Source organism: Tauraco erythrolophus, chromosome 9 (genome assembly GCF_009769465.1).
Source record: "Tauraco erythrolophus isolate bTauEry1 chromosome 9, bTauEry1.pri, whole genome shotgun sequence".
Lineage (NCBI taxonomy): Eukaryota > Metazoa > Chordata > Aves > Musophagiformes > Musophagidae > Tauraco > Tauraco erythrolophus.
The window spans coordinates 17240434-17262813 of record NC_141473.1 but is presented as its reverse complement, the minus strand read 5'-3'; the positions used below and the strand labels follow the sequence as shown (position 1 = coordinate 17262813).

The 22380-nt window shown below is 38.2% G+C and overlaps 1 protein-coding gene across 1 annotated transcript in view; it reads right to left on the bottom strand.

The window, feature by feature from the left end:
• Window positions 1–22129, bottom strand: part of KNDC1 (kinase non-catalytic C-lobe domain containing 1) — a 62872-nt gene extending 40743 nt beyond the window's left edge. Inside the window, exons 1-3 of the mRNA XM_086616595.1 lie at window positions 22031–22129; window positions 17176–17374; window positions 13872–13930 (exon numbers count right to left, since the gene is read on the bottom strand). Coding sequence (XP_086472721.1) covers window positions 13872–13930; window positions 17176–17374; window positions 22031–22129 — 357 coding nt within the window. The remainder of the gene's footprint in view (window positions 1–13871; window positions 13931–17175; window positions 17375–22030) is intronic.
• Between the last annotated feature and the right edge of the window lie 251 nt (window positions 22130–22380).

Below are 22380 nucleotides of genomic sequence, written 5' to 3'. Positions count from 1 at the left end.
GACAGGCTTCCACTCCCTCCATTTCACTGTCCTGTTTTAAAGAAGTGCACTGCATCTTTTCTTGTGCAAGGAAAAGGCCAGACTCCTATTGCATAAAGAAAGATTTTTTTCCCTGCATGGAAAACTGTTCAGTTGAGATACTTCCTTTCCTCTGACACCCAGAAATGCCAGTTTTGAAGATGGCCATTTAAATCATCATAGCTTATAATTTATTAAGTCAAAACATTTACTGGGAACTTCAACATCTTTTCCAACTTGAAGCTTTCTTTAATGTAAATTCCCTTTTTGTTTTTCCTCTCTCCCAGCTCCCCAAACACCACCACCACCAATCCCACAAGAGAAAAGGGAAAGAAAATCCAGCTATTTAATTAACTTCCTGAGCTGGCAGTAAACATGGTTAATATGTAAGGTATTCCAACATAACCTGAAGTCTTCTGCCTGAACTGAAGCAATGAGAAAATGACTTGGTGATCATCCACTAGGTGGGGCATTCCCCAAGTTTATGTATCAAATCTGCTGCTTCTACTTAGCACAGAGTTTAGGTTTAGGAAGAAAATTGCACTTTCTGGGAAAGGAGAGCAAGACGGTAAATGCAATAAATAAAGCAAATTCGTAAGTATAAGATACCTAATGCTCAATAGAAGGGACTGCTCTCAATGAAAACACTCTCACAATTAACCAAATTTTTTTTTTTAGTATGCTATAAGAAGAGAAACAAATAGGCAAGGGCAGCAAACAACTTTTCTTCTCTCCTGGAAGACAAATAGAAACTGATACTGTATTGGCAGTTAGGTTTTCTAAGAGGGTTTCTTCTTCTTGAGTTTCTGGAAAAAACTCACCTGTTTTAAATCTAGCTAAGGAGAATAGTTTTTGAATTATAGGAACTTTTGCATTACAGGATAATAATATTAATAGCTGATAAACAGCATGCATTTCAAGAAAGTTCCAAAAGGAAGAAAAACAACCTCAAAACAACCTCTTCACAATTCCTAAAGAGTCTTTTAATTTAAAAGACTAAATGTAACTTGTTACAAAAAACACAGACCATGCTGGCAAGACTGCATTACAGTATCAGCTTTAAAAAGGATGGGGAGAAAGGGAGGAAGTCACATTAGGAAAATGGATCTCTAGGTTTGGTGTTAGAGAGTTCATCTACTCTTAGCTCAAAGTTAGCAAATGTAACAAGAATCATAGGTAAAATCATAATTGTACGCATCACTATGGAAATAATGTGCCCTTTAAAAACAAAATGGCAACAAGAAGAAAAGATGTTCGAGAAAATCACAAGTATGATTTAAGGTTCTGAAAGTCGTTTTTTCAGCAACAGGCTAAGGGAGCTCATCTATTTCAGAGAAAAATTTGAAGGTCATAATCATACAAGTAGCTCCAAATCAAGATAACTTCTAAGACTAGTGTGCTTTCCAAGGCACAAAGGCATAACAAGACTCAAAAGAAAAAAACAGAAACTAAAATAAAAATAGATAAAAATTCAAAAAGTGAAGATACTACGTATTTTTAAAATGTTCAGGCTAAGTACTGGAAGCACTTACCAAGGGGGAGGACAGCTTCTGCCATCATATTAAAATTTTATATCATGAGTGAAATATATTCAAAAAGGCTTCTGTCAGCTCAAATCCAGTTTCTTGGCTTGCTGCATGCCATTTTCTGACCATTTAACACTATAGGAAGTGAAATCAGAGAACAGTAATGATCCACTCTAGTTTTAAAATCTGCAAATCAAAAGATCAGGAGAGGAAGTAAAATCTCCAAGCCCACAGATAGAGTGTGACAGAGGCTCTGTTGTATTACTGCTTGGCAGGGCTAAAAACTAAGCTTCTATAGGAACTCATATTTGCAGACAAACACTACAGAAAAAAGCTGACAGAAGAGCTTTTGAATAGTGACTGCAAGAGCATTTAGCTTATAGCAATTACAAATAATGACCATTTACATTTTGTACTGAGACTTCACTGAGTTCAGAAATGTATGTCTTCAGCACAACTCAAAAAGACAGACCGTAATAGAACTAATACTTCCCGTAAAATATTTCTGGCTTAACGATAAACTATGGGAATAGTATAAGGCAATTCTTGGTTTCTGACATTCATAGCTAACCGTTATTTTACCTTGCAGTTTTTTCTTTTTTTTATTGAGATTGCTGCGCATATATAGATGTTCTACCCTTTCACAATTCAAAGCATTTAAAGGTTCTGTAAATGCAAGCTTCAGTGTTGTTAAAAACCGCAAAGTTTTATAAACAATTCAAGCTAATGCTTGAGAAAATTACTATTAGGAGAAAACATTTAATATTTACCTATGTCTTGTTTCAATGTACTCACTTTGAAATGCACTACTTTTATGCAAAAGAAAGTCAGACAGTATTATTCCTCAGCAACAAAATGAAAGGGAAATAGGCCTATTATTTTTAATACTTTCATTTATTACAAAGGGGCTAAATGCCTTTCTGCATAACTGTAATTACTGGAAGGTGCTCTGTTAGATATTAGCTTTTTATTCATTTGGCACTTTGGATGTACAGATAATTAGTCTGCAAAATGTGCTAAAAGTGCTAAACCACTGTAGACCATTAACAAAATATAAACTCTGGCCTGAATTGGTAGTAAACACTCAAAACCCAACATTTTCAACCAAAGCTATACTTGCAGTTTGTCCCTTCTAACTGCAGTTGCTACTTAGCTTTGTCTGAAAAAGTTATTCCCCAAAAGACTTCTAAAAAAAAAAGTCACAAAAATGCATCTACAGGTCAGATTATCTAAAATAATCCACTCACAACTGAGGTTTGCAAGTATTTCAACTCTCAAATTGCTTTTTCATTTACCTAACAACTAAGTGAATGCTTTCAAGTTGTAATATGCTTTTAGGTGAACATCAGGTGATCAGTTTACATCACAAAATACAAGCAAAGCTTCATAAATACAATAATATAAAAGCAATGCTACAACGACATAAGGAGAAATGAACCAAGTAAAATCAAAATGCACTTGGAAAGAGTGCACCACATATACTATGACTGGATGTTGTCTAGTCCTTACATTTTACTATGTTTTGTTTTCTTGTGACCTCTACTTATATGATTCAGTTTGAACTGAGGAACTCTACCCAGTACATCACTCTAATCTCACTGGTTTGTAGATGCGGGCTTCTTGTCTGTTACAGTTCATGACAACTGTTTTATCTCCACAAATTTGTCTAAGCTTTATCCACACGCAACCTTTTTGCGTCAAGAATTTCCATAGCTTACTGCACAACTAAGAAGTATTTCCTCTTGTTTGAGTCCACCTGTGTTCATCTCATTGTTGCCACCTACTTCTCCATTTACGAGGGCTGGCAAATACTCACTCTATGGCTGCCACCATGGCAGACTTCACAGATTTCTAGCATCGCTTCTCCTTCAGGGCATTCTCTTCCAGGCTAAAGAATATTACTCTAAGTAATTGCTTCTTTCATGAAGGCTGCTTCACCATCTGGTCTTGGAAATTTATTTTATTGCTAATTTCACCGACTTGGTCACAAGTCTATCCTAACACCCTTATTCGAGCCAAATTTTTTATAATTCCCCATAAAGAAGAGTTGCAATGTAAGAAACTCCTGAAGGTCCTACAAGATGAAAATGGGTTAAAAACTTTAACAGTTTTTCTGCTATGGCTTACTTTGAAAAACTCTTTGTATCTTGTTCATCTGCAATCACTGCAGACTTTGGGTATCATTTCTGTGTTTTGATAGATTCGGAAAAAAATTTGCTAGTTTTTCAGACTTTTGTAAGCTTTTTGCAGACTTTTTGACTCCCTTCTAATCACCTTTTCAGGCTGCTGTATACAAACCTCTCTCTAGTTTTTTTTTTTTTGAGATATATACTTGTTTAAAAAAATGATTATACAATATACAATACAGTCTCCACGCTACCTGTAAACACTTATTTTAACAGCCATGTGTTTTGGCTTTCCAGATGGCTATGTAAAACACAGGTGACTGTGGTCCATAGACTAAATTGCCAGCATCTGTAAAAGTAATTAATTTCAAAAGCAATATTGTCAATCTAGAGCTACACCTAGAGAGAAGAAAATAATAAATGAGTCAGAAAAGACAAACCTTCCAAATGGACCTCAATGTAGTTTCAAGAAAATGTTACCTTAACTGTTGTAGTGAAGGCTGAGATATACCTTGAGCCACTGGAAGCCACCTTTGTAAACACTCGTTTCACTTTCAGAAGTCACCCGAAGATGAACATACACAGGCACGTGACCAAATTTAAACTATGCTATGTGCATGAAAATTAGTCATGTGTTTGCAGGGTGAAGACACAAATTAAGAACAAGTTTTTTACATTTCCATCCCATTTTCAGGCTCCCTTAATCACAAGGATCAGCACCCCAACACGGATGAATAGCACACTAATTGACTCCTCTCCTGCAGGACTGTAGAAGTATAATTATGACAGGCAAGGAAGAACATGGCAATAAAACTGCTGGAGATGTCAGAGGTTAGATAGCAAAACTCAGACACATTTATCTCTAAAGCTGCTATGATTTTTTTTTTTAAACTCCATTTGTAACTGAGTTTCATGTGTCACAACTCTCCTTATGATTTATCAGCCATTAACCTCCTCGCTTAAGTTACCTGCCACAGGTAATTCATTTATCACTTAATTAAACTAACACATTTTATTCCCTATAGGCATAGAAAAAGGAAACCTGGGAAACAGTTATGTGCATGCTGAGCAGACTAGCTCTGTCTTCTCTGAACTGTAAAAATAGAAGATTATTTTTCATTGTATGGCAAATACGATCTTATTTGTAGTTATTGAAGTTATTGTTTTTAAAAGAAAGTATATTCTTTTTATCTTAAATCTAAGAGAATATGCATACTGGTAAAGCCTGTCACTCTGAGCTGAGTAATGCTTTCGCACAATCCTGTGTTGGGGGATGCTTATTCCACAAAGAACTGATGCACAACGCTTCTGGTTAAGGACACTATGGACCAATAAACTCAAATACCATCTCAGTTCCTTTACCATGCCATGAATCAATGACAGCAGGACTCTGATACCTACAATATTTGTTGCTGTACAGTAAACAGTTCACTCTTCTTTGAAGTAACAATCTATGTAGATCTTTTCTATTTTTTTTTTCTATAAGGAACACATATAGAACTGCAAACATAGAAAGCTGGCCAAACACTTTTGAACTTATTCCACTGCATAATACCTTGTTAAATCCACATTCAAAACACTAATTTCCACAGAAGAGCTGTAGGACTGAAATAGCAAATCAGCAGGTAGCTTTCATTATATATATCAGGAATGTAAACAGAGGAGGGTAAACAAGAAGGATTTGGTTTGGTGGGGTGTTTTTTTTTGTTAGGTTGGTTTTGTTGTTTTTTTTTCGTGGTAGGGTGGAGAGGGTTGACAGCTGGTTTTTTCTGTTTCATTGTTTCATAGGGGAATTATTTCCATGGAAGTAAACCTTGCTCTTTCTTCTCTATTCAGGCACAGAACTCATGCATAATGTGATAGGACTTGAACTATATAGTCCACAAAGAAGAAAAAAGTTTACAAGGAAAGTATAACATACATATTTCATTCATGTGCTTCTTCAAAAACTGATTTGATCACTGTCCCTGATTAAAAAGGCTTTTTTTTTTTTAAAAAAAAAAACCCAACAACTTGGTGCGAGGACTCAAAAGTTCAGGTTTATACGTGTTTGGGGTGCACCAAACACAGCAAAATCAGCCTGTTAAAAGAGGCGACTATTCAGTGTATTCAGCATTTTTGCTGCCTCACCTTGAGTACTATGTGCAGTTCTGGGCTCCACAATTTAAGAAGGATGTGAAGGTCCTTGAACGTGTCCAGAGGAGGTCAACAAAACTGGTGAAAGGGCTGGAAGCAATGTCCTATGAGGTGCAGCTAAGGACTTTGGACTTGTCTAGTTTGGAGAAAAGGAGGCTGAGGGGTGACCTCATTGGTCTCTACAGCTTCCTGAGGAGGGGAAGTGGAGAGGGTGGTGTTAAGCTCTTCCCCTCAGTATCCAGTGATAGGACTCATGGGAATGGTTCAAAGCTGCGCCAGGGGAGGTTTAGACTTGACATTAGGAAGCATTTATTTACAGAGAGGGTGGCCAAACACTGGAACAGGGTTCCTAGAGAGGTGGCTGATGCCCAAGCCTGTTGATGTTTAAGAGGCATTTGGACAATGCCCTTAACAACATGCTTTAACTTTTGGTCAGCTCTGAATTGGTCAGGCAGTTGGACTAGATGATCATTGTAGGTCCATTTAAACTTAAATATTCTATTCTGTTCTAAAACCTGCTCCAGTGATCATCTAAGAAAGCCTAAGTTACTTGCAATGCATTTCCCAGGAGACAAGATCCTTAACTTCAAGAGCATGTTCTCAATTGTTCTTTGAAGCTTTTTTGAAATGCTGTAACTAAGGAGAATGATATTTGAGTGACAACCGTTTTGTCATAACCTGGAAGGCTTTGTTGAGTAAATCTCAAGCAACCTAATAAGATAACTGTAGAACCACCTAATTCACAGTGAAAACTGAACTAGTTCAAAACTTTAACTGGAGATTAAGAAGTTGTCCATTCTGCCATATAATTCTAAGCCAGTTTCTGAACCTTTCAAAAAGAAGGTGGTATCTATGAATGTTCTCATGCATTGGTGAAATGGCTCTATTTTCAGTTCATGCAAATGATAAAAATGAATTGTTTGTCATTGATTCAGGGAGTATAAAATCTCCAGATCCAGTCTAGCCATGACCATGGATCTTTCAGTGACCTGAATACCCACAGACACAAAATTAATAAATAAGAAATCTTTTGCTAGCAAATAATGGCAAGGAATAATTTTGCTGGATGTCTTCATATTGCCTTTAAGGGTTTAGGATTACATTTCAAAAGCATTTTCAGACATTCTAAAGAGTAAATGATGGAAATAAGCAGAGAATGCAATAGAAATTAAGTTCTGCCAGTAAGACCAGTATGATGATGGGTCCACCAAAGAAATGAGTTTGAATGGGTAGGACTAGAAACTAGTAGGACTAAGAAGACAACTTCATCCATAGCTGAGAAAATATCAGTACTAATCAGAAGGATTTATGTGGAAGAGGCTGGAGATAAACAGTTGATCCAAAACATTTGTGCATCTTCAGCATTAAGGAGCCTAGAATTTTATGACACCACGCAAGCATAACAGGAGAAAACAATCTGTCCATAGATTTTTTGCTCATGATGGGAACTATCTGCAAATTTATCCAACACAGCTCTTCAGGCTTCTAAAGAGTAAACTTCAACTACCACAAGAATCAACTGTTTTAAGACAGAACACCAAGTTCTCTTTTCACTCCCAATCTTTCCCTCACAAAACCAAAAACTCTCAAATAAGATGATTTGAAAAATGCTATTGTACATTAGAGGATAATCTTCCTCAATCTAAAGGACAATACATATCTTGGCCTTAATAATGCCATCTTATAGGAACCTGATAGCTGAGTAAGAAAGAAACCTAAAATACTATATATTTTCAGTGAGCAGGTTACCTGTACAGTCAGTGATTTCTCTTCCAAAGACATTTTTCTGCCTAAGAGATAGACTATTCCTGATAAAAATAGAAGTCAGTCTGTGAAAAGTTGTGTTTCAGATTTAAAGGCAAAACTGTAAAAATACTGACGATATGCTCAAAAAGCCAGCTAGAAAAGACCAATATGACAACTTTGCAAGCCCAACTTCAGAACTAAGCAACAAGCTCTAAGTTTTTGAGGTAATCAAATTATAAACTTTAAGATATCCTATTCATTAAAAATAAAAAAAACACTGCTGTAATAAAAAAAAAGTCCTATTGACTTCATTCTTCCTTTGGTTAGCTCTGTGTAAAGCAACTAAAGGGTGGTATTTGCTCAGTACTAAGCTCCTGAATGGAACCTCAACTGGGCCAATGACGTAAAAGCAAGAGCAGAAGGATTCAATTTCCTCTTCTATAGCACAGTAGAGGCATAGGTAACCAAATAAAAGTAATTTATTTTTGTCACAGAAGGAAAAGCTTTAAATAACACTCACAAGACAGAATGGTTTAAACTACAGCAGGAGATAAGTCACCATTTGCTGATGACAAGCCTTGTTGCTGTTAGAATTAGTCTCAAGAGCAGGCTACATGAAATCAAGGGAAACAGAACTCAAGAAAAAGGCACTAGGTGTTTTAAAAGACTTATTCCCCCCGTCGGATAAAACCAAACCCAAAAACCCCTCTAGGAGAACATGTAAGAAGTTTTCTTTTTTCCTCCTGCACCGAGCGCTAAAGAAAGAATAGAACAGTAGATAGAGATAATCTCACAGCATTCAAAGCTACTGCTTTAAAAGACCAGAGAAGTGGCAAAGGCAGGACTTTCTTTATACCTTCTGCTGTTCTGATTTCGGAGAAAGATGAAGGCTTTCATATTTAGAGAAGGACCAACAGCTGAGGCCTGAGCAATAGCTCAGTAATGATCAGCTATTGAGAAATATTGCAGCACCAAACTGTCAGCTCAGTTTTCTTCAGCCGGACCAACGTATACACCTCTGAACTTTTATTCCTTTATCTATTACCTAGAACAGCAGGTTTCATTTGGCACTTCAACCCATGCTTTTATATGCATATAAAAATATTTGTATGTATATGGTATATATCAATTCAACTTCCTTGTAACATTTCACAGGAATAAGCCATATGAATCCTAACTATTTAGTTAAAAAAAATACATTTTAGCTAGTCTTTTCTATTTGCACTAGTTATACCACTTTGTGTAGAATTGTTTATTTTTGAGGATGTTGCAACACTTGGACCTTTTTTTTTTTTAAATAATTTAAACCAACTATAACCCACTGAGAACTGCAAGTCGACAGCTGTCACATTCTAGCAGAGAGACAGGCAGTTTTCAGATTTTTCTGGTTCTGAGTTTCTCCCAGGTGAGAGATCAGCTTACCTCACTCCTGCCAAGACAGCAAAAAGCAAGAACAAGTTCTAGATGAGAAAACAGAGAGAAGTATGAACTTTCACTTTCTTCCCATTCTCTATCCCTTATCTCCTCCTTCTCTTCTAGGTAGTATTCAACTCTATCATGTTTTCAGTTCTTCTATTTCTGAAAGGTTTCAATCCTGCTGCATACTGAGGTTTCTGAACTACTGTGTTTTATCAGTTCTAAATAATGGCAGAAGTCATTAAACAGAAGCATTATCCAGCCTGCTTTGAATATGAGAAAAAAAAAAAGGCAGACAAGACTGAAAATTCACTTAGTTCTGTTACAGCAGTTTGCAAGAACAAGCAAAATAGAATAGCCACATTATTAAAAGATTATAAATGCAAGTTCACACATAGCAGACATTGGTTCTTCATCTCACTGACAGCTCATGTCTTAGAAATGTGGAGTTCTACATCAATGAACGTCTGTGTCAGACTCAATGGCAGTTTTGTGATGCAGACAAATAGCCATTTGAAACTGGTTTGAGACAGCCAATGTTTCTAACCTCAGGCAAATTTGTATTGTAGTGATAGAAATAAGGCTATTAATGAACTCACCAATATTTAACTATTCCTGTTGGGCCTCCCATTGGTCAAATTTCACAAGTCTAGCACTGTACTGCCCCAGGCAAGAAAATTAAATAGGAATCATTTTCATTAGGAAAAGGTTAAAGCTTTTCCTATTTAGAGGAGGGAATCGGGAATTAGCATTAGTTTATACTGAAGATGAATTGTTTGATAAGCCCAGTATGTAGTCAAGTAAGCAAATTTTAAAAGAAGCCTGAAATCTCTATTTTTTTCATCTCAGTTTCTTAATGTTTTTCTAGAACAAAAAAATTCACATTCTATACTGCTCTCTGCAGTAGCACACTAGTAAACCATTACAAAATTAGAGGCTAGTCTTTATGTTCAAGATGTTTCTAACTGATTTCTCACTCAAGACTCAATGAGGAAAAACAAAGTGGACAGTACTTGCTACAGCAAATGCAGACACACCTTCCAGCTTAGAGGAGAAGCAGAAAGTGAGATCTTTCTATCAACGTAGGCAAGTAGCCGTTTCAGTCATCAGAAAGCTTTTACTGAGCACAGCCACAGCACATAGCTGCATTCGCATTAAGAATAAAAGTGAAAATGATAACAAGTGTACTGTATAGAAATTCACCTCATTTTTGGAGTTACAGTATGGATCATAACTCTAAAGTTTCTCTCTTGTTTCCCTCTCTCTCTCTTTGCAGCATCAGTCCTTAGCAGTGCAGTTACTAAGGCACAATGGTAATAGAAGTCTGTAAGGGTATAGCAATGTTAGAGGGAAAAAAATTAAAGTGAACAGAAACACAGGAGATTCTCTATTTTAGTCGAATGCTGTCCTAGAGACCAACTGCATCTGCTTGGCTGCCTTTTTTTCCCTTGCACCATGACAACGATAACACCTGGAAGAGGAGGACATAACAGAACTACCCTATTAAATGCTGCTCCGACTGCTTCACAGTCATTTCAAGGTCTCTCGAGACCCTCAGAAACTGCAATCCTTCCTCCAACCCCACAGGCTGGAACTGTGGCAGCACTGAAGAAGTCACCAGTTGGAAAGCTCAGCCACACTTCACCATTGTCACCAAAAGCCCCTTTCACAGCTACTGCCTTCTGAACATCTTTCTAACAAGTTCATTCTTCACCTGACAATGAAGCTGGTAACTCCCTAAAAGGCTAGTCTTTACCTTCCTACTCTCAATAGTAACTGAAGTTGGTGTTATTATTCCCACTTTACAAATGGAGAGTAGGTCAGGAAACAAGGCACATGTCTAAAACAATACGTGTGAAATCAATGACTTTTCAGTCCTATGCAATGTCATTTGGACAAAGCTTTAGATCTCTTGCTATTTGAAATTCCAACTAGAAACTGAAATTTTTAATAGTGTTGTTTCAGACACCAGAACAGTGATGCATTTCAATTTGTTTCCTGTGTCTATTACCCTTGTGTGCTCGTGAGTGCCAGCTAAGTTTAGTAACTAATTAGACTGGAGTCACAATTCCATTAGAGGTCTGGATCAGTAATTCACCAAGCAGGAAACAAAACATCTCTTGTTGAAATAACTGTAGCTTTATTTGAGGGATTTTTTTTTAAAAAAGAGTTTAAAGAGGAATAAGTCATCCAGTAGCTATACAAAACCCATTGCGTGCTTCCATTTTAGAAGCCACAAAATAGGTCACGCTCAAATCAAGTGAAACCTCTGGCTGACGTAAGTATTTTAAATCAACTGAGCTTTGACACTGGAGTAACAGCTATCAAAGATCATCCTGAATGTCATTAGCAGCTCCAATAATAAATTTTTTCTTTATATTGAAATTGGACAGTTTCAATACAAACACTACTTCCCAGTGTTCTCAACGAAGCATACTAAGCAGTTGCAAAAACTCTCCTTCAACAAAGGAAAACTGAGTAAGGTCATTACCAAGGAAGGAGCAAGCAGTAACACAAAAGATTTGATGCCCCTGTAAAAAGGGCAGCTTATTGATATAGTACAAAGAATCTTGTAATATTGAGAAAGCATAAGGGCCCAGGGTTTCCTCAGAGAGATTTATATAAACCAGTGTTATTCTGCTATTGCATAGTAGGAAGGTTACAATTAGGAGTGAGGGGACAGACAAAAGTATCAATACCTTTGAAAAAGAGACCTTGAAGTTTTAGCACCAAGAAGGAAACAGCTAGCTTGGAAAGATTACAATATTATAAAACCCGTGTAACAAGTACAAAAGGATTAACTCACTGCAGGTCTTAGAAACTGCAAAAGCACGCTGAGGTCAGTGTGGAATCCCTGGCAGAATTTGGTCTGGTACTAAAGTACCTAAAATTCAACCAAACTCTACAAGCAGTAAGAGGTAAAGCTTTGAAAGTTCCACAAATACTTAGAATCCCATAGCTGTCTGATAAAATGCACACAAATTCGAGTAAAACAATACACCTCTGTCTGAATAAAGGCAAAAGCCCTGGCTTTTCAGACTGGTGCATTGCCCTAGGATGGTCAATGAGAAACAGCTGAGGCAATAGGACACTGTTGTCGCACAGCCCTCCCTGCTTTGCAAGGCTCTCCAAGCTGCCAGATAAAGAAACAGGAGCAACGGACAAACTAGTGCACCCAGCCCTTGCCCCACTTCACAGTATACAAGGCAGAGCATGTTGACTTCCTTCCACACAAACATGTACCTTCATGTATCTTCATCGACCTTTGCAAAAAAAGTAAAAGGGTCAATGCTCGGAGCTGCTCCTGACTCAAACAGCTTTCACTGACTGTATAATTGTTGTTTGTTCTGTGCTTGGTATTGGGGTTTACTGAGGCTTAACAGGTTTGCAAGTACTGTCGAAAGAAGAGTTAAATAATAAACCTGTATACAGACAAGTTTCACCCAAGAGGGATACAATGGACGGGTATATCAGACAGGACTAAAGTTTCAGGTCACTTAGCACTCCCACAGTCTTCCCAAATTCCCACTTCACCTTGTCCCATTCCCGTGGTCTTCAAACCTTTTTCAGTGCGTCTATTTGCTATATGCGTAAGAGTTCAGCAGGCCGGGGGGAAATGCAAGTTTGTCAGAGGAGCAAATAATTCCACAAATCTTTTAAGTGTTTCTGTGCCAAGCCTTGGAGACTTGTTAAGAGGCAAAGGATGGAGAACATATTTATGCAAAATCTTAAGTCCAGCTTCAGAAATACAACAAAAGGAAAGAAACAAAAAGAAGTCACCTTTGAGCGTCTTTGAGACTCACTTTCCTCAACCACATCTGAATATAAAGCCTACTACAGTTGCTGAGTTTACATGCAATACTGGTCACCTTCTAACCACTTGCCACCCACATTGGCCCCCTGTTCCCAAACAAAGATTTACAAAAAAACAGCCTGGGGGCAGGGAGGGGAGAGAGAGCACAAAATCACTAGAGCTCTGCTGGCCTATATAACTCCATTAACAAAACATAGCAACAGGGAGAAATGTGGCATCTCTAACCTTCAAAGACTGTACTACATATTCTATACTACTACCCTTCCTGTCTTACAATTCTCATCTTACTTGTAGTACTACACACTTCCAAGGTTCACTTATCCTTCCCCCCCTCCCCCGAAGAAATAAAGAAAGCTATAAACACAACTATGAAAACTATAACTACAAAAAGTAAAAGGTATTTGTATTGAACTATATTGAAACAGAATAATTTTTTTATACCTTGAATAGAACATGTTGCCAATTAAAGCATTTGAATTACCTGAGAACACATTCCAGAAAAAATACTGTATTAAAAAAAGGATATTAAGCAAGCATGCACTCTTATAGCATGTAATGAGATGGTTGACTTGGGAGGCTAATGAATTAGTATAAACAATTTAAATCTAATTTAATTTAACAATGTAGAGTGTTTGTGCATTGCAAAGCAACAGATAGTCATTTGTTTCTTCATTAAATCAAAGATAAAATTGCTGATTACCCTTCCATGAATTATTTTATTGAAGAGGATGGCAAACAAATTTTATATTTAGTCATAAAAGTTCATGGCTAGTCCCCCAAACAAGCAAACGCAACCAGTGAATGATACCAGTGAACATAACCTAGACCAGCTGTGGTTTAGGGCAACACATTATTCAGCCAAAGTAGATGCTCATGTTTTAACAGTTAGAGAAAAAAGTTTATACAGAAAATTAATATAGCATTTTAAGTTTACTTTTTGTTACCACAAAACATATCTGAACAGCACAATTTACTATTCACAATCTTTAAATGTGTTAAAATTATATGTTGCAAATGCTGAGCGTTTGGTACTGCCAGAAGTACTAAAATGATTAAACTTCCATTTCACAGATAAATTTATGAACTTGCCTCAAAAGTGTTACCGGTGATATCAAATTCTGGTGGAACAAAGGCACCCTCTGGATCATCTTTGAAAGCAAAAGGAAACATGTCAGATTAGAAATTAGTAGTCTTGCTTGTTTAAAAAACAAACCAATGTGATGATACACCCATAACTGATAAAAAAGCTACGTACATAGCACTGATTTGGTTCACTCATATCTGATGTACAAGGAACTTGTTATCCATGTTTCTAGCACTGCAAGTAAAATAAAGTGCTTTTTTTCAAACTTTCTGTAAAAAGATACCATATTTTTCTTACTAAGAAACAAAACAGACAAAACATCCCAAAGAAATACATTTACCATGCCTAAACATTTCTTGCCTTCAGACATTTATGTTTGGACCAGTTATCACCCAAGCTGCTATGGCTCATCTGTGGCTTGCAGGTTTGATGTGATTAATGGGATATTTCCATTCACTATTTTCCACTGCAGGCCTAGGGGATAAGGGTTTTAGCAGTAAAACCAGCCTGAAGAGGTACTTGTCTCTTCATCTACAGGCCTGCTTAGAACCTTCACCTTTCTGCTTTATTTGTTTTAATTATGATAAAAGAGTTGAGGAAGCACATTCCCCACCCATGTGCTGCTTAGCAGAGAACTGAGCTACTGCAGCAGCCAATTCTGAGTGAAGAGGTGGAAGAAAGGAAGGAACATCTTGAGACCAATGTTGCTACTGCATCCAAGCATGTATGTAGTATGGCACTGTACTGACGTCACATGAACACAGTAAAGAACACCAGGGGACTAAAAAAAGCACCCAACTAAAAACCTACTCTTCACGTACATATTCAACTCACCTAGTTTATCCTTCTGTGAAGCCAATGGATGATTAAGATCATTTACAAGCAAAGACTGTAAGTTTCCCTTCTCAAGAAGGAGGAAAAAAACCCAAAGTATGCTCACAGGCACACCATACTCATCACAGCTTTAGCTCTAAAAGGACATTTGTGCCTGTTCTAAAAGAAGTGAAATGGAAAGCTCTTTTATTGTGAAGATTCTAAACTCAGTTATACGGTACAGAGGACTAGAAAGGACTTTTTTTACATATTGATGTATTTCAGCTACCTGACATGGCTGACTATCCAGATGCCAGTAACTGATTCTACTTTCCCACTGAAGAAGAGAAGCATGCAACTAATTCTACATTTCCCCCTGTACCACATTTTTTCCTGATATTACAGGGCGGGGGGAGGGGGGAAGAGGAAGGGAACTAATGGACAGAAGATATTTTGTCATCTCCTTTCCCCCACCCCAGACTACCACTCCTTCTTTTCATCTCCCCACTACCTTTTCCCGTTCTTTCAATAGAACACTTTAAAGACTGTACAAGCATATAATTTTTATCACTGGTAAAGCTCACTGTATTTTTTTAATATAATGTTTACAATGGAAATTTGTTTGATTTGAAAAGACAATAAAATATCAGAGCCCTTGGCAGAACATCCTATTGAATGTTTGTCACTTGAGCACCACAGAACCTGCAGGAAGCAGAACTCGCTGCTAAAGCACAGATGACAGATCATTCATTTTCTCTCACTGGCAAGAAAATCCAGAGGTTATAATTTTATTCTGGAAGAATAAACCCATAGGCAACAACTACAGGAAAGCAAAAAGGACAACCTCCCCAAGTGCCTATCTAACAAACTATATTTTAACCAAATCGTAACAAGATCTGAGGGAAAGGGGAAGAGAAAGAGTCAAAGACACAGTAAAGTGTGTGTGTGGGAAAGCATGTATACATAAAGTTTTGCATCCTAGGAATAACACCACTTTCTTATAGAGAATTAACGAAAAGCCTCTTCCTCAGAGACTAATATGACTTCAGGGAACAAAATCTTTGTACATTTGCTTTGCACGGGAATTTGTTATCTCATGTTTTAAGCACTTGAATACAACAAATTCCTGGATCAATTGTTTGCCAGCTATTCAATTAGACTAAAATATTTAAGAAGAAATTGGTTTTTTTTTTCTCTCCCAGCTGCCAGCAAATATCTTAGTTGAGGGGCATTTTTCATCCACTAGGTTTATTCTCGTCAACAAGTCTTTCATGTATCCTTATGAATACAAAGCCAGCTTATTTTTTTATTTTAAGTTATGACAATATCCTTAAAATAAAGGAAATTGATTCCACATTACCCCATTAACTAGAAGCTGACTCTCATATATTTGAGGAATTTTAGCACAAAACAAATATAACAATTATGGAGATATATATGTCCATCTTTATTAATTACATCTTATGATATTAATTCAAACAGGCATGTAACATCTTTAACTCTAAAAAAGGCAACAAATATTCCTTGCAAAGCTACCTTACCCCATTTTTTCCTAAACGCTGTGATCTAGATCTTGACTAGAAGAATAAACACTTATCCTGACATAGATTTAAAAATAAATTAGGTTTAAAGGAAACATAACAAAACTCTGAATAGTGTGCATATAGACTACAATGGGTCTTCTAGTTACAAGCTGACATAATTTTAAAAGGACTATAGAATAAGAGTTGGGTTTTTTTTTTTGTTTTGTTTTGTAACATCCCTAACAGCCTCAAGACAGACTCTTGAGACGAGTCACGTGAAAAGGGAACAACAACAATAACATGCCTTTACACCTGTGCTGAAATCAGAAGTCATTTTTTAGGTTAAGCATCCCCTCCATTCATCTGCTACAGTACCTGAAGATCTTACATGCTACTACATACTGGTTTTAGCATATTAAAATTAATTTCTCAGCCAGTCACCACACTTGCTGAGTCTAAAAATCAAGACTTTAGAAAAAAAAAAAATCCTTTATTCAAGAGAGCGCTTTCCTTTCTAACAGTGAATATGCACTAGAATTGCCCTATTTTCTATGACCACAACCATCAAGATACATTGAATGTCAGATTGCTCTAGAAATAGAACATGTCCATGAAATGAGAAGAACTTGAAGAGACCAAGAATGGGCTTTACATAGGTAGAGACTTGTGCACATACATACACATATACATAACCAGCAGTGTTTAAAATGGAGATAGATTACATTCCCCCGGATAAGTCTTAAAATAACTAGGAAGAATCTTCTAAGCAAACTCATAAAAGCCTTTGTTCATCAATCACAAAACTGAGCATGTAGCTTCATGTGGACCTATACTCACCCATTCCTAAACAAGTTTTTGTTTTCTCCTTATTTTAATCACAGGTCTTAAGAACAGAATATAATGCTTTACTACAGTCTCTCACTATGAGTTTCCACAGTTATAAAAGAAATGGCCTGGAAACACAAATACTTACCACTGAGCTGTTCCATGAAGCATACGTTGCCATTGGTGTTAAAAGCCAAAGTGTCAGGAGTGATGCAGAGTGTCTGGAAGATTGCAGAATGGGCAATGCTCTTCAGAGAATGGCAACACTCCAGGCAAATTGCCCAAATATCTTGCTCAGTAAGACAGCTATCCCGCAGTGACAAAATATCAGCAAGGGACACATTCTCCTGCCAAGATACAAATTCATAAATTACTCTGGATTTCATGACACTACTTTGTGTATCACAGATTACATTTGACACAATTGGCTATGAGTAATGTTTCCAGCAAGTTCTCAGACTTTCTAGGACACTGATTAACACCCTAAGAACACCAAGTGCATGACTTTGCTCTTAACACACAGAGTCTCTTAAGAAGCAGAGTTAACCTGAACAAAGGTATCACAGTATGTTAACATCAAAAAAAGACTTACTACGGGAGCTATGTAAGTTACATAAACACTGCATCAAAGTTAGGGAAACAGACCACTTGGAGGTAAAAGCAGAGAGACTAAGTTAAAACATTTGTTTAACCCATGTCTTTCAAGCTCTCCCAGGTGCCTTTGGATAAACCACTTAAAAATTCTCTTCACAGCAGTTTTCCCTACTATTTGTGGTCTGGGGAAAAAGAGCCCTCTAAATTAGCCTGTTTTAGAAATGCTGCTGCTGCGAAGTTTAGTGGTGTAGCCCATTTAATAAACACTCAGAAGCCAAACAAGCCTTACGAAAAGTGTTCTTGCGCTTAAATACAAATGCTCAGTTGTCCTAGGCCTCCCCATTACACCCAGAGCTCTTAGTGATCAAAATAGCTCATGGGCTTCATTTCTATGTTACTGTCCTAAACTAAACTATCACCTTCCTTTGACCCCATCATTACAGTAAGGTTATGAAGAGCCTAGTTCCAAAAAAATGTGTCTCTAATGTGGCTTTTCTGGTCAAGCTCTTCAGAAATAATGCTTTGTTCAAAGCAGCTAGCCTTTTTACATACATTTTTTAGAATACAAACTAATACATTACTCATAGCTACAGAAGTAAAATTTCCATGAACTTAAAGGAATGACAAAAAAAACATACAAAAAAGACATCAATTCCATCTGTAGGAAAAATAAGCTAACAAAAATGGAAGTATCTACAGAAGCTACTTTGCATCAAAGCTATACTATGATTAATTACACATATTTCTCACTTATATGTAGTAATTAAGACTAAAGACTATACTTCTGAATTATATTAAATGTACCTTGAATTGAAGATGCAGTTGCACATTACTTAGAATATAGAAAAAAAAGTATGGCTTGTCAGAAAGACAAAATGGGAAGTATCTTACAGCTCAGAAAATTGTAGTGGCTTAGACTTTTAATCCCTTGGAAAATACAGTTATAGCTTTCTTCATATATCTCAGTACTGGAGAACATCAGTGATATTTGGATTACCGTTTACAGAAGGGTTAACAGTTTGTGAACATGCTATTCAGAGAAACTAAGTATTGCACTCATAATATCCTTCAAATAAGGACCAATCCTTAGTCCAAAAATTTATTTGCTTTTTAGTCTAAAGTATTATACTTAAATACAAGAAAAATCAGGTAGGAAACGAAGCACACTTACTCTTATTTGGGAAACTGAACTTCTATTTTCAATATTCTAGTTTTCATCAGCCTAGAGATGATTTAGTAATTGCAGCATTACTGCAGTGCCTTCTAGCCCTTATCATGGACCCTGGTCTCATTGAGTTCAGTCCTACGTAATAACCAACAGCAAAAGCCCTTACAGTTCAAGTACATGAGACAAAAGATCTCATTTTCTCTGTGCTGTGCTCAGCACCATATGAGTAATGCTGTCATCAGATTTTGAGGGTGGATGAGGAACTTTCACACATCTTTATGGGGAAATTCTTCCAAGAATGAAAGGCAGCACAGAGGTTCCTGTATTTGAAAACACAAACATAGGAGCTGGACCACAAACTATTAGGCTTTGAATCTGACCAAACTGATAGGTAGGATGAGGATAGGCTTGGAAAGGAAAGACTAACTGCTTATTCTATGGTCAATCCAAAAAAAGTTAAAAGAAAAAGTTCTATGACCAAAGCAATGATTCAGTAATTATTTTTATTTTTAAATCTCCTAGGATCATCCTGCTAGGTGATATGATGGCATTGCCAAAACTGCAAAAAAAAAAGAGAACATTTCACTAATCAAGACACAAAATTATGAGAGTTTCATCTGTGCATATGGGAAAAAAGGGCTCAATTTAGAGATTATGTGAAATAAATAAAAACTGCAACTTTAAGACAGCTTCAATATCAAGTTCCAGTCACTAGAATAGACAGAATTTCTTGTGAGTCAAGCTTTGAGGTCAAGTTCTAGAGTGGATATTAATCATCGGTAGGGATATCTACAGTTTAAATCTACAAAACCATCTTGTTTTGTGGTTATTTGAGGACTGAATGAAAGATGATGATGATCATCTAAGTCAGACAAACTTATCCAGGGGAAAGGAAGTTAGGTAACATGAAACAAAACAAAGGAAAAGGAAAAAAAGACCTATGAATATTCAGTGGCTTCCATCAGCAATGGACAGCTAGGGGAAGATAAAAACCAGAGCAAAACACCACCACCCCCTTCCTCTTTCCAATGCTCCAGGATGTGAAGTGATTTACTTCACAGAAACCATGTATTTCTCAAATGACCACACTATCTTGGCTTTGGTTACTAAAGCTGCTGTTGCAGCAAAGCAAGGCCTTTGTAGAGAACGAAGAATTAAAAAAAAAAACAAAAAACACTGAGGCACACATTTGATTAGTTTGTGTCCCCAAAGCAGTACAAAGTTTCACTGGGGGTGGGGAGGATCCTTTTAAGATAACACAGGAGTAACACAGGAGTTTCTGGCAAGCTGAAGCTTCTGGCAAGCCACGATTTCAGTACTTGGATCACTGAAAGTTGGTTTCACTCAAATTATGGGAAAACTAAAGTGTGTATGTAACAGAGATGCTGATGCCTTTTCTCCTCGTCTCATTATCAGTAAAAGACACTTGTAAAAAGAAATAACCAGCTACAAAAGTGAACTGGTCAGACAATCATGCTTTAATTATTCACTTTAGTTCGCTATTTTTCCTTATATTTCTTCAGAAAGTATAAAACAGTTCAGTAGCATATGTAATTAGCAGAGGAAGAGAGCAGGAAGAGAAACAAATTAATTTGCCACACATAACCTCTTAAAACTAAAAATTCTTGAAACTAAATGTTAAAGAATGTGAGACAAAGAAAGTCCTGGTAAAGAAAGGCATTTGAAATACACCGTCACCCTCACTATTTCCCTACTCTTCAGCTCAGGCAGCTTCTTGCTTCACATATTGCTTTTGTAAACCCCATACATCAGAAGCCAGCCTCATTCCTTATACTACGTGCAGTGATGAGAAGCACAGGATCCACTAAATGCCTAAGCAGCTGAGAGTCAGGTACATCAGCATGCACAGCTATCTGGCACCTAAGACTTTCTGCCAAGATAATTTACACAAACTTCAAAACAATCTGTTCCAGAATCATGGAGAACGTGGCAAACACCAGTCATTAAATTAATTGCATTTGAAGAAAAACACTGAGTTACCTGGGTAAACTGAGTATTATTTGGAGCAGCCCTTTATTAATTTCTCTAATCACCAGGTGATAGGTCATGCCCATTCTCTCAACAAGAACATTGAAAATATTCATGTGCCTGGAACAACTAAATAGAAGGAACTGGAAGGAATCCATATTTAAGGTATACATTGAGCAGGTGAGAAAAATGGGCTTGGACTTCCTGACATGGAAGAGTTGACCCTCAGCCTTCTCTCATCCCAAAGAAATACTCTAAATATTAAGGTAATGTTTAAAAGGAGGCCACCATCACCTTCCTTCTACATTTTGCATAGGCTGGTCTGAGAGGGCCTACTAGACTGAATGATACCGATGGAAGGAAGAGCCAAACTGCTGAGCCATCAGATGGCTTATTAAAGCTGGAAGGGACTTTTCATTTTCAAACACACTTTTAAATGCTGATTCAACGTGGGTTCTTGACATAGCAAATAAGAAAGCTAGCAAGATCTGGTTTGGGGAACAAAGTAGCTCACATACAGTTCACCAACTTTTACTTAAGAAAAAAATCCAGAACATTTTGCCTAAACATTCAGTAGGGAGTCCGGAACACATTTCGTTGGGAAATATACAAAGAAAGATGAGCAAGAGCAATAAAAAGCAAGTGCAAAACCAAGTACGAATCCAGACAAACATGACAAGAGAACTGAGTTTAGCTACAGGTTAGTTGGCATAACAACTGAGCAAACAGGTTTCATAGATTTGGGTTTATTTATTTTTTTATTTCCCAGTGACAAGGCCTTTTACATAGGGCAGCAAGAAATGGCTATACAAAATCTGGTTGGTGGCTACTGGAAACACTTGCCCATGTAAGAAATCTCCCTTTGTCAGGCGAGACGAGGACACGTACGTCCCGACTGCAGCACTAACCCACGAGACAGCCCCCACTCGAGGGCCATGACTTTGCTGCTGTGCGGAGAAGGTGCCCAGGGATGGCCCACGCCCAGCTTGGCAGCTGGGATCACGGGGCAGGAGAAGCCGAGGAACCCGCGGTGAATGCACGGAAAGCGAACGGTTGTGCAGACACAGCCCAGCCACTGCCGGCGGAGCGGGTGAGCCCTGGGCCCGGGCTGCCCCCGGGGCCCGGTGTGCCCTCCCAGCGCGGGCGGAACGAGGCGCCAGGGAGGGGGGGCCGCGGGCCGCCCCTGAGGCCGCCCCACCACAGGTGAGCGCAAGGGCGGCGGCGGCTCCCTCCCTGCACCTGCCTCACTCACCTCGTCCTCCAGCAGCGTCGGCAGAGGCTCGAAGTCGTAGCAGCTCACCTCCTCCTCCTCCTCATAAAACACGTCCTCTGCGGCACCAACAGCCTCCATTCCGCCTGGCGAGGGAGCAAAAGCTTCACCTCCGCAGCCTCCCTACGCACCCGGAGCGCGACCCTCGGCACCCGCCGCGGCTCATCCCCACATCCGCCTGCGGGCTGCCCCCAGCGGCGACCCCCACCGCTGCCTGCCCGCCCGCCCCGCGGGGCACCCCCCTGCCTCTCCCGGCCGCCCGCCGCCGCCCGCTTAAGCCCTGGGCCGGGGCAGCGCTGCCATGGCAACGCGGGCCGCCGCTGCCTCGCCCG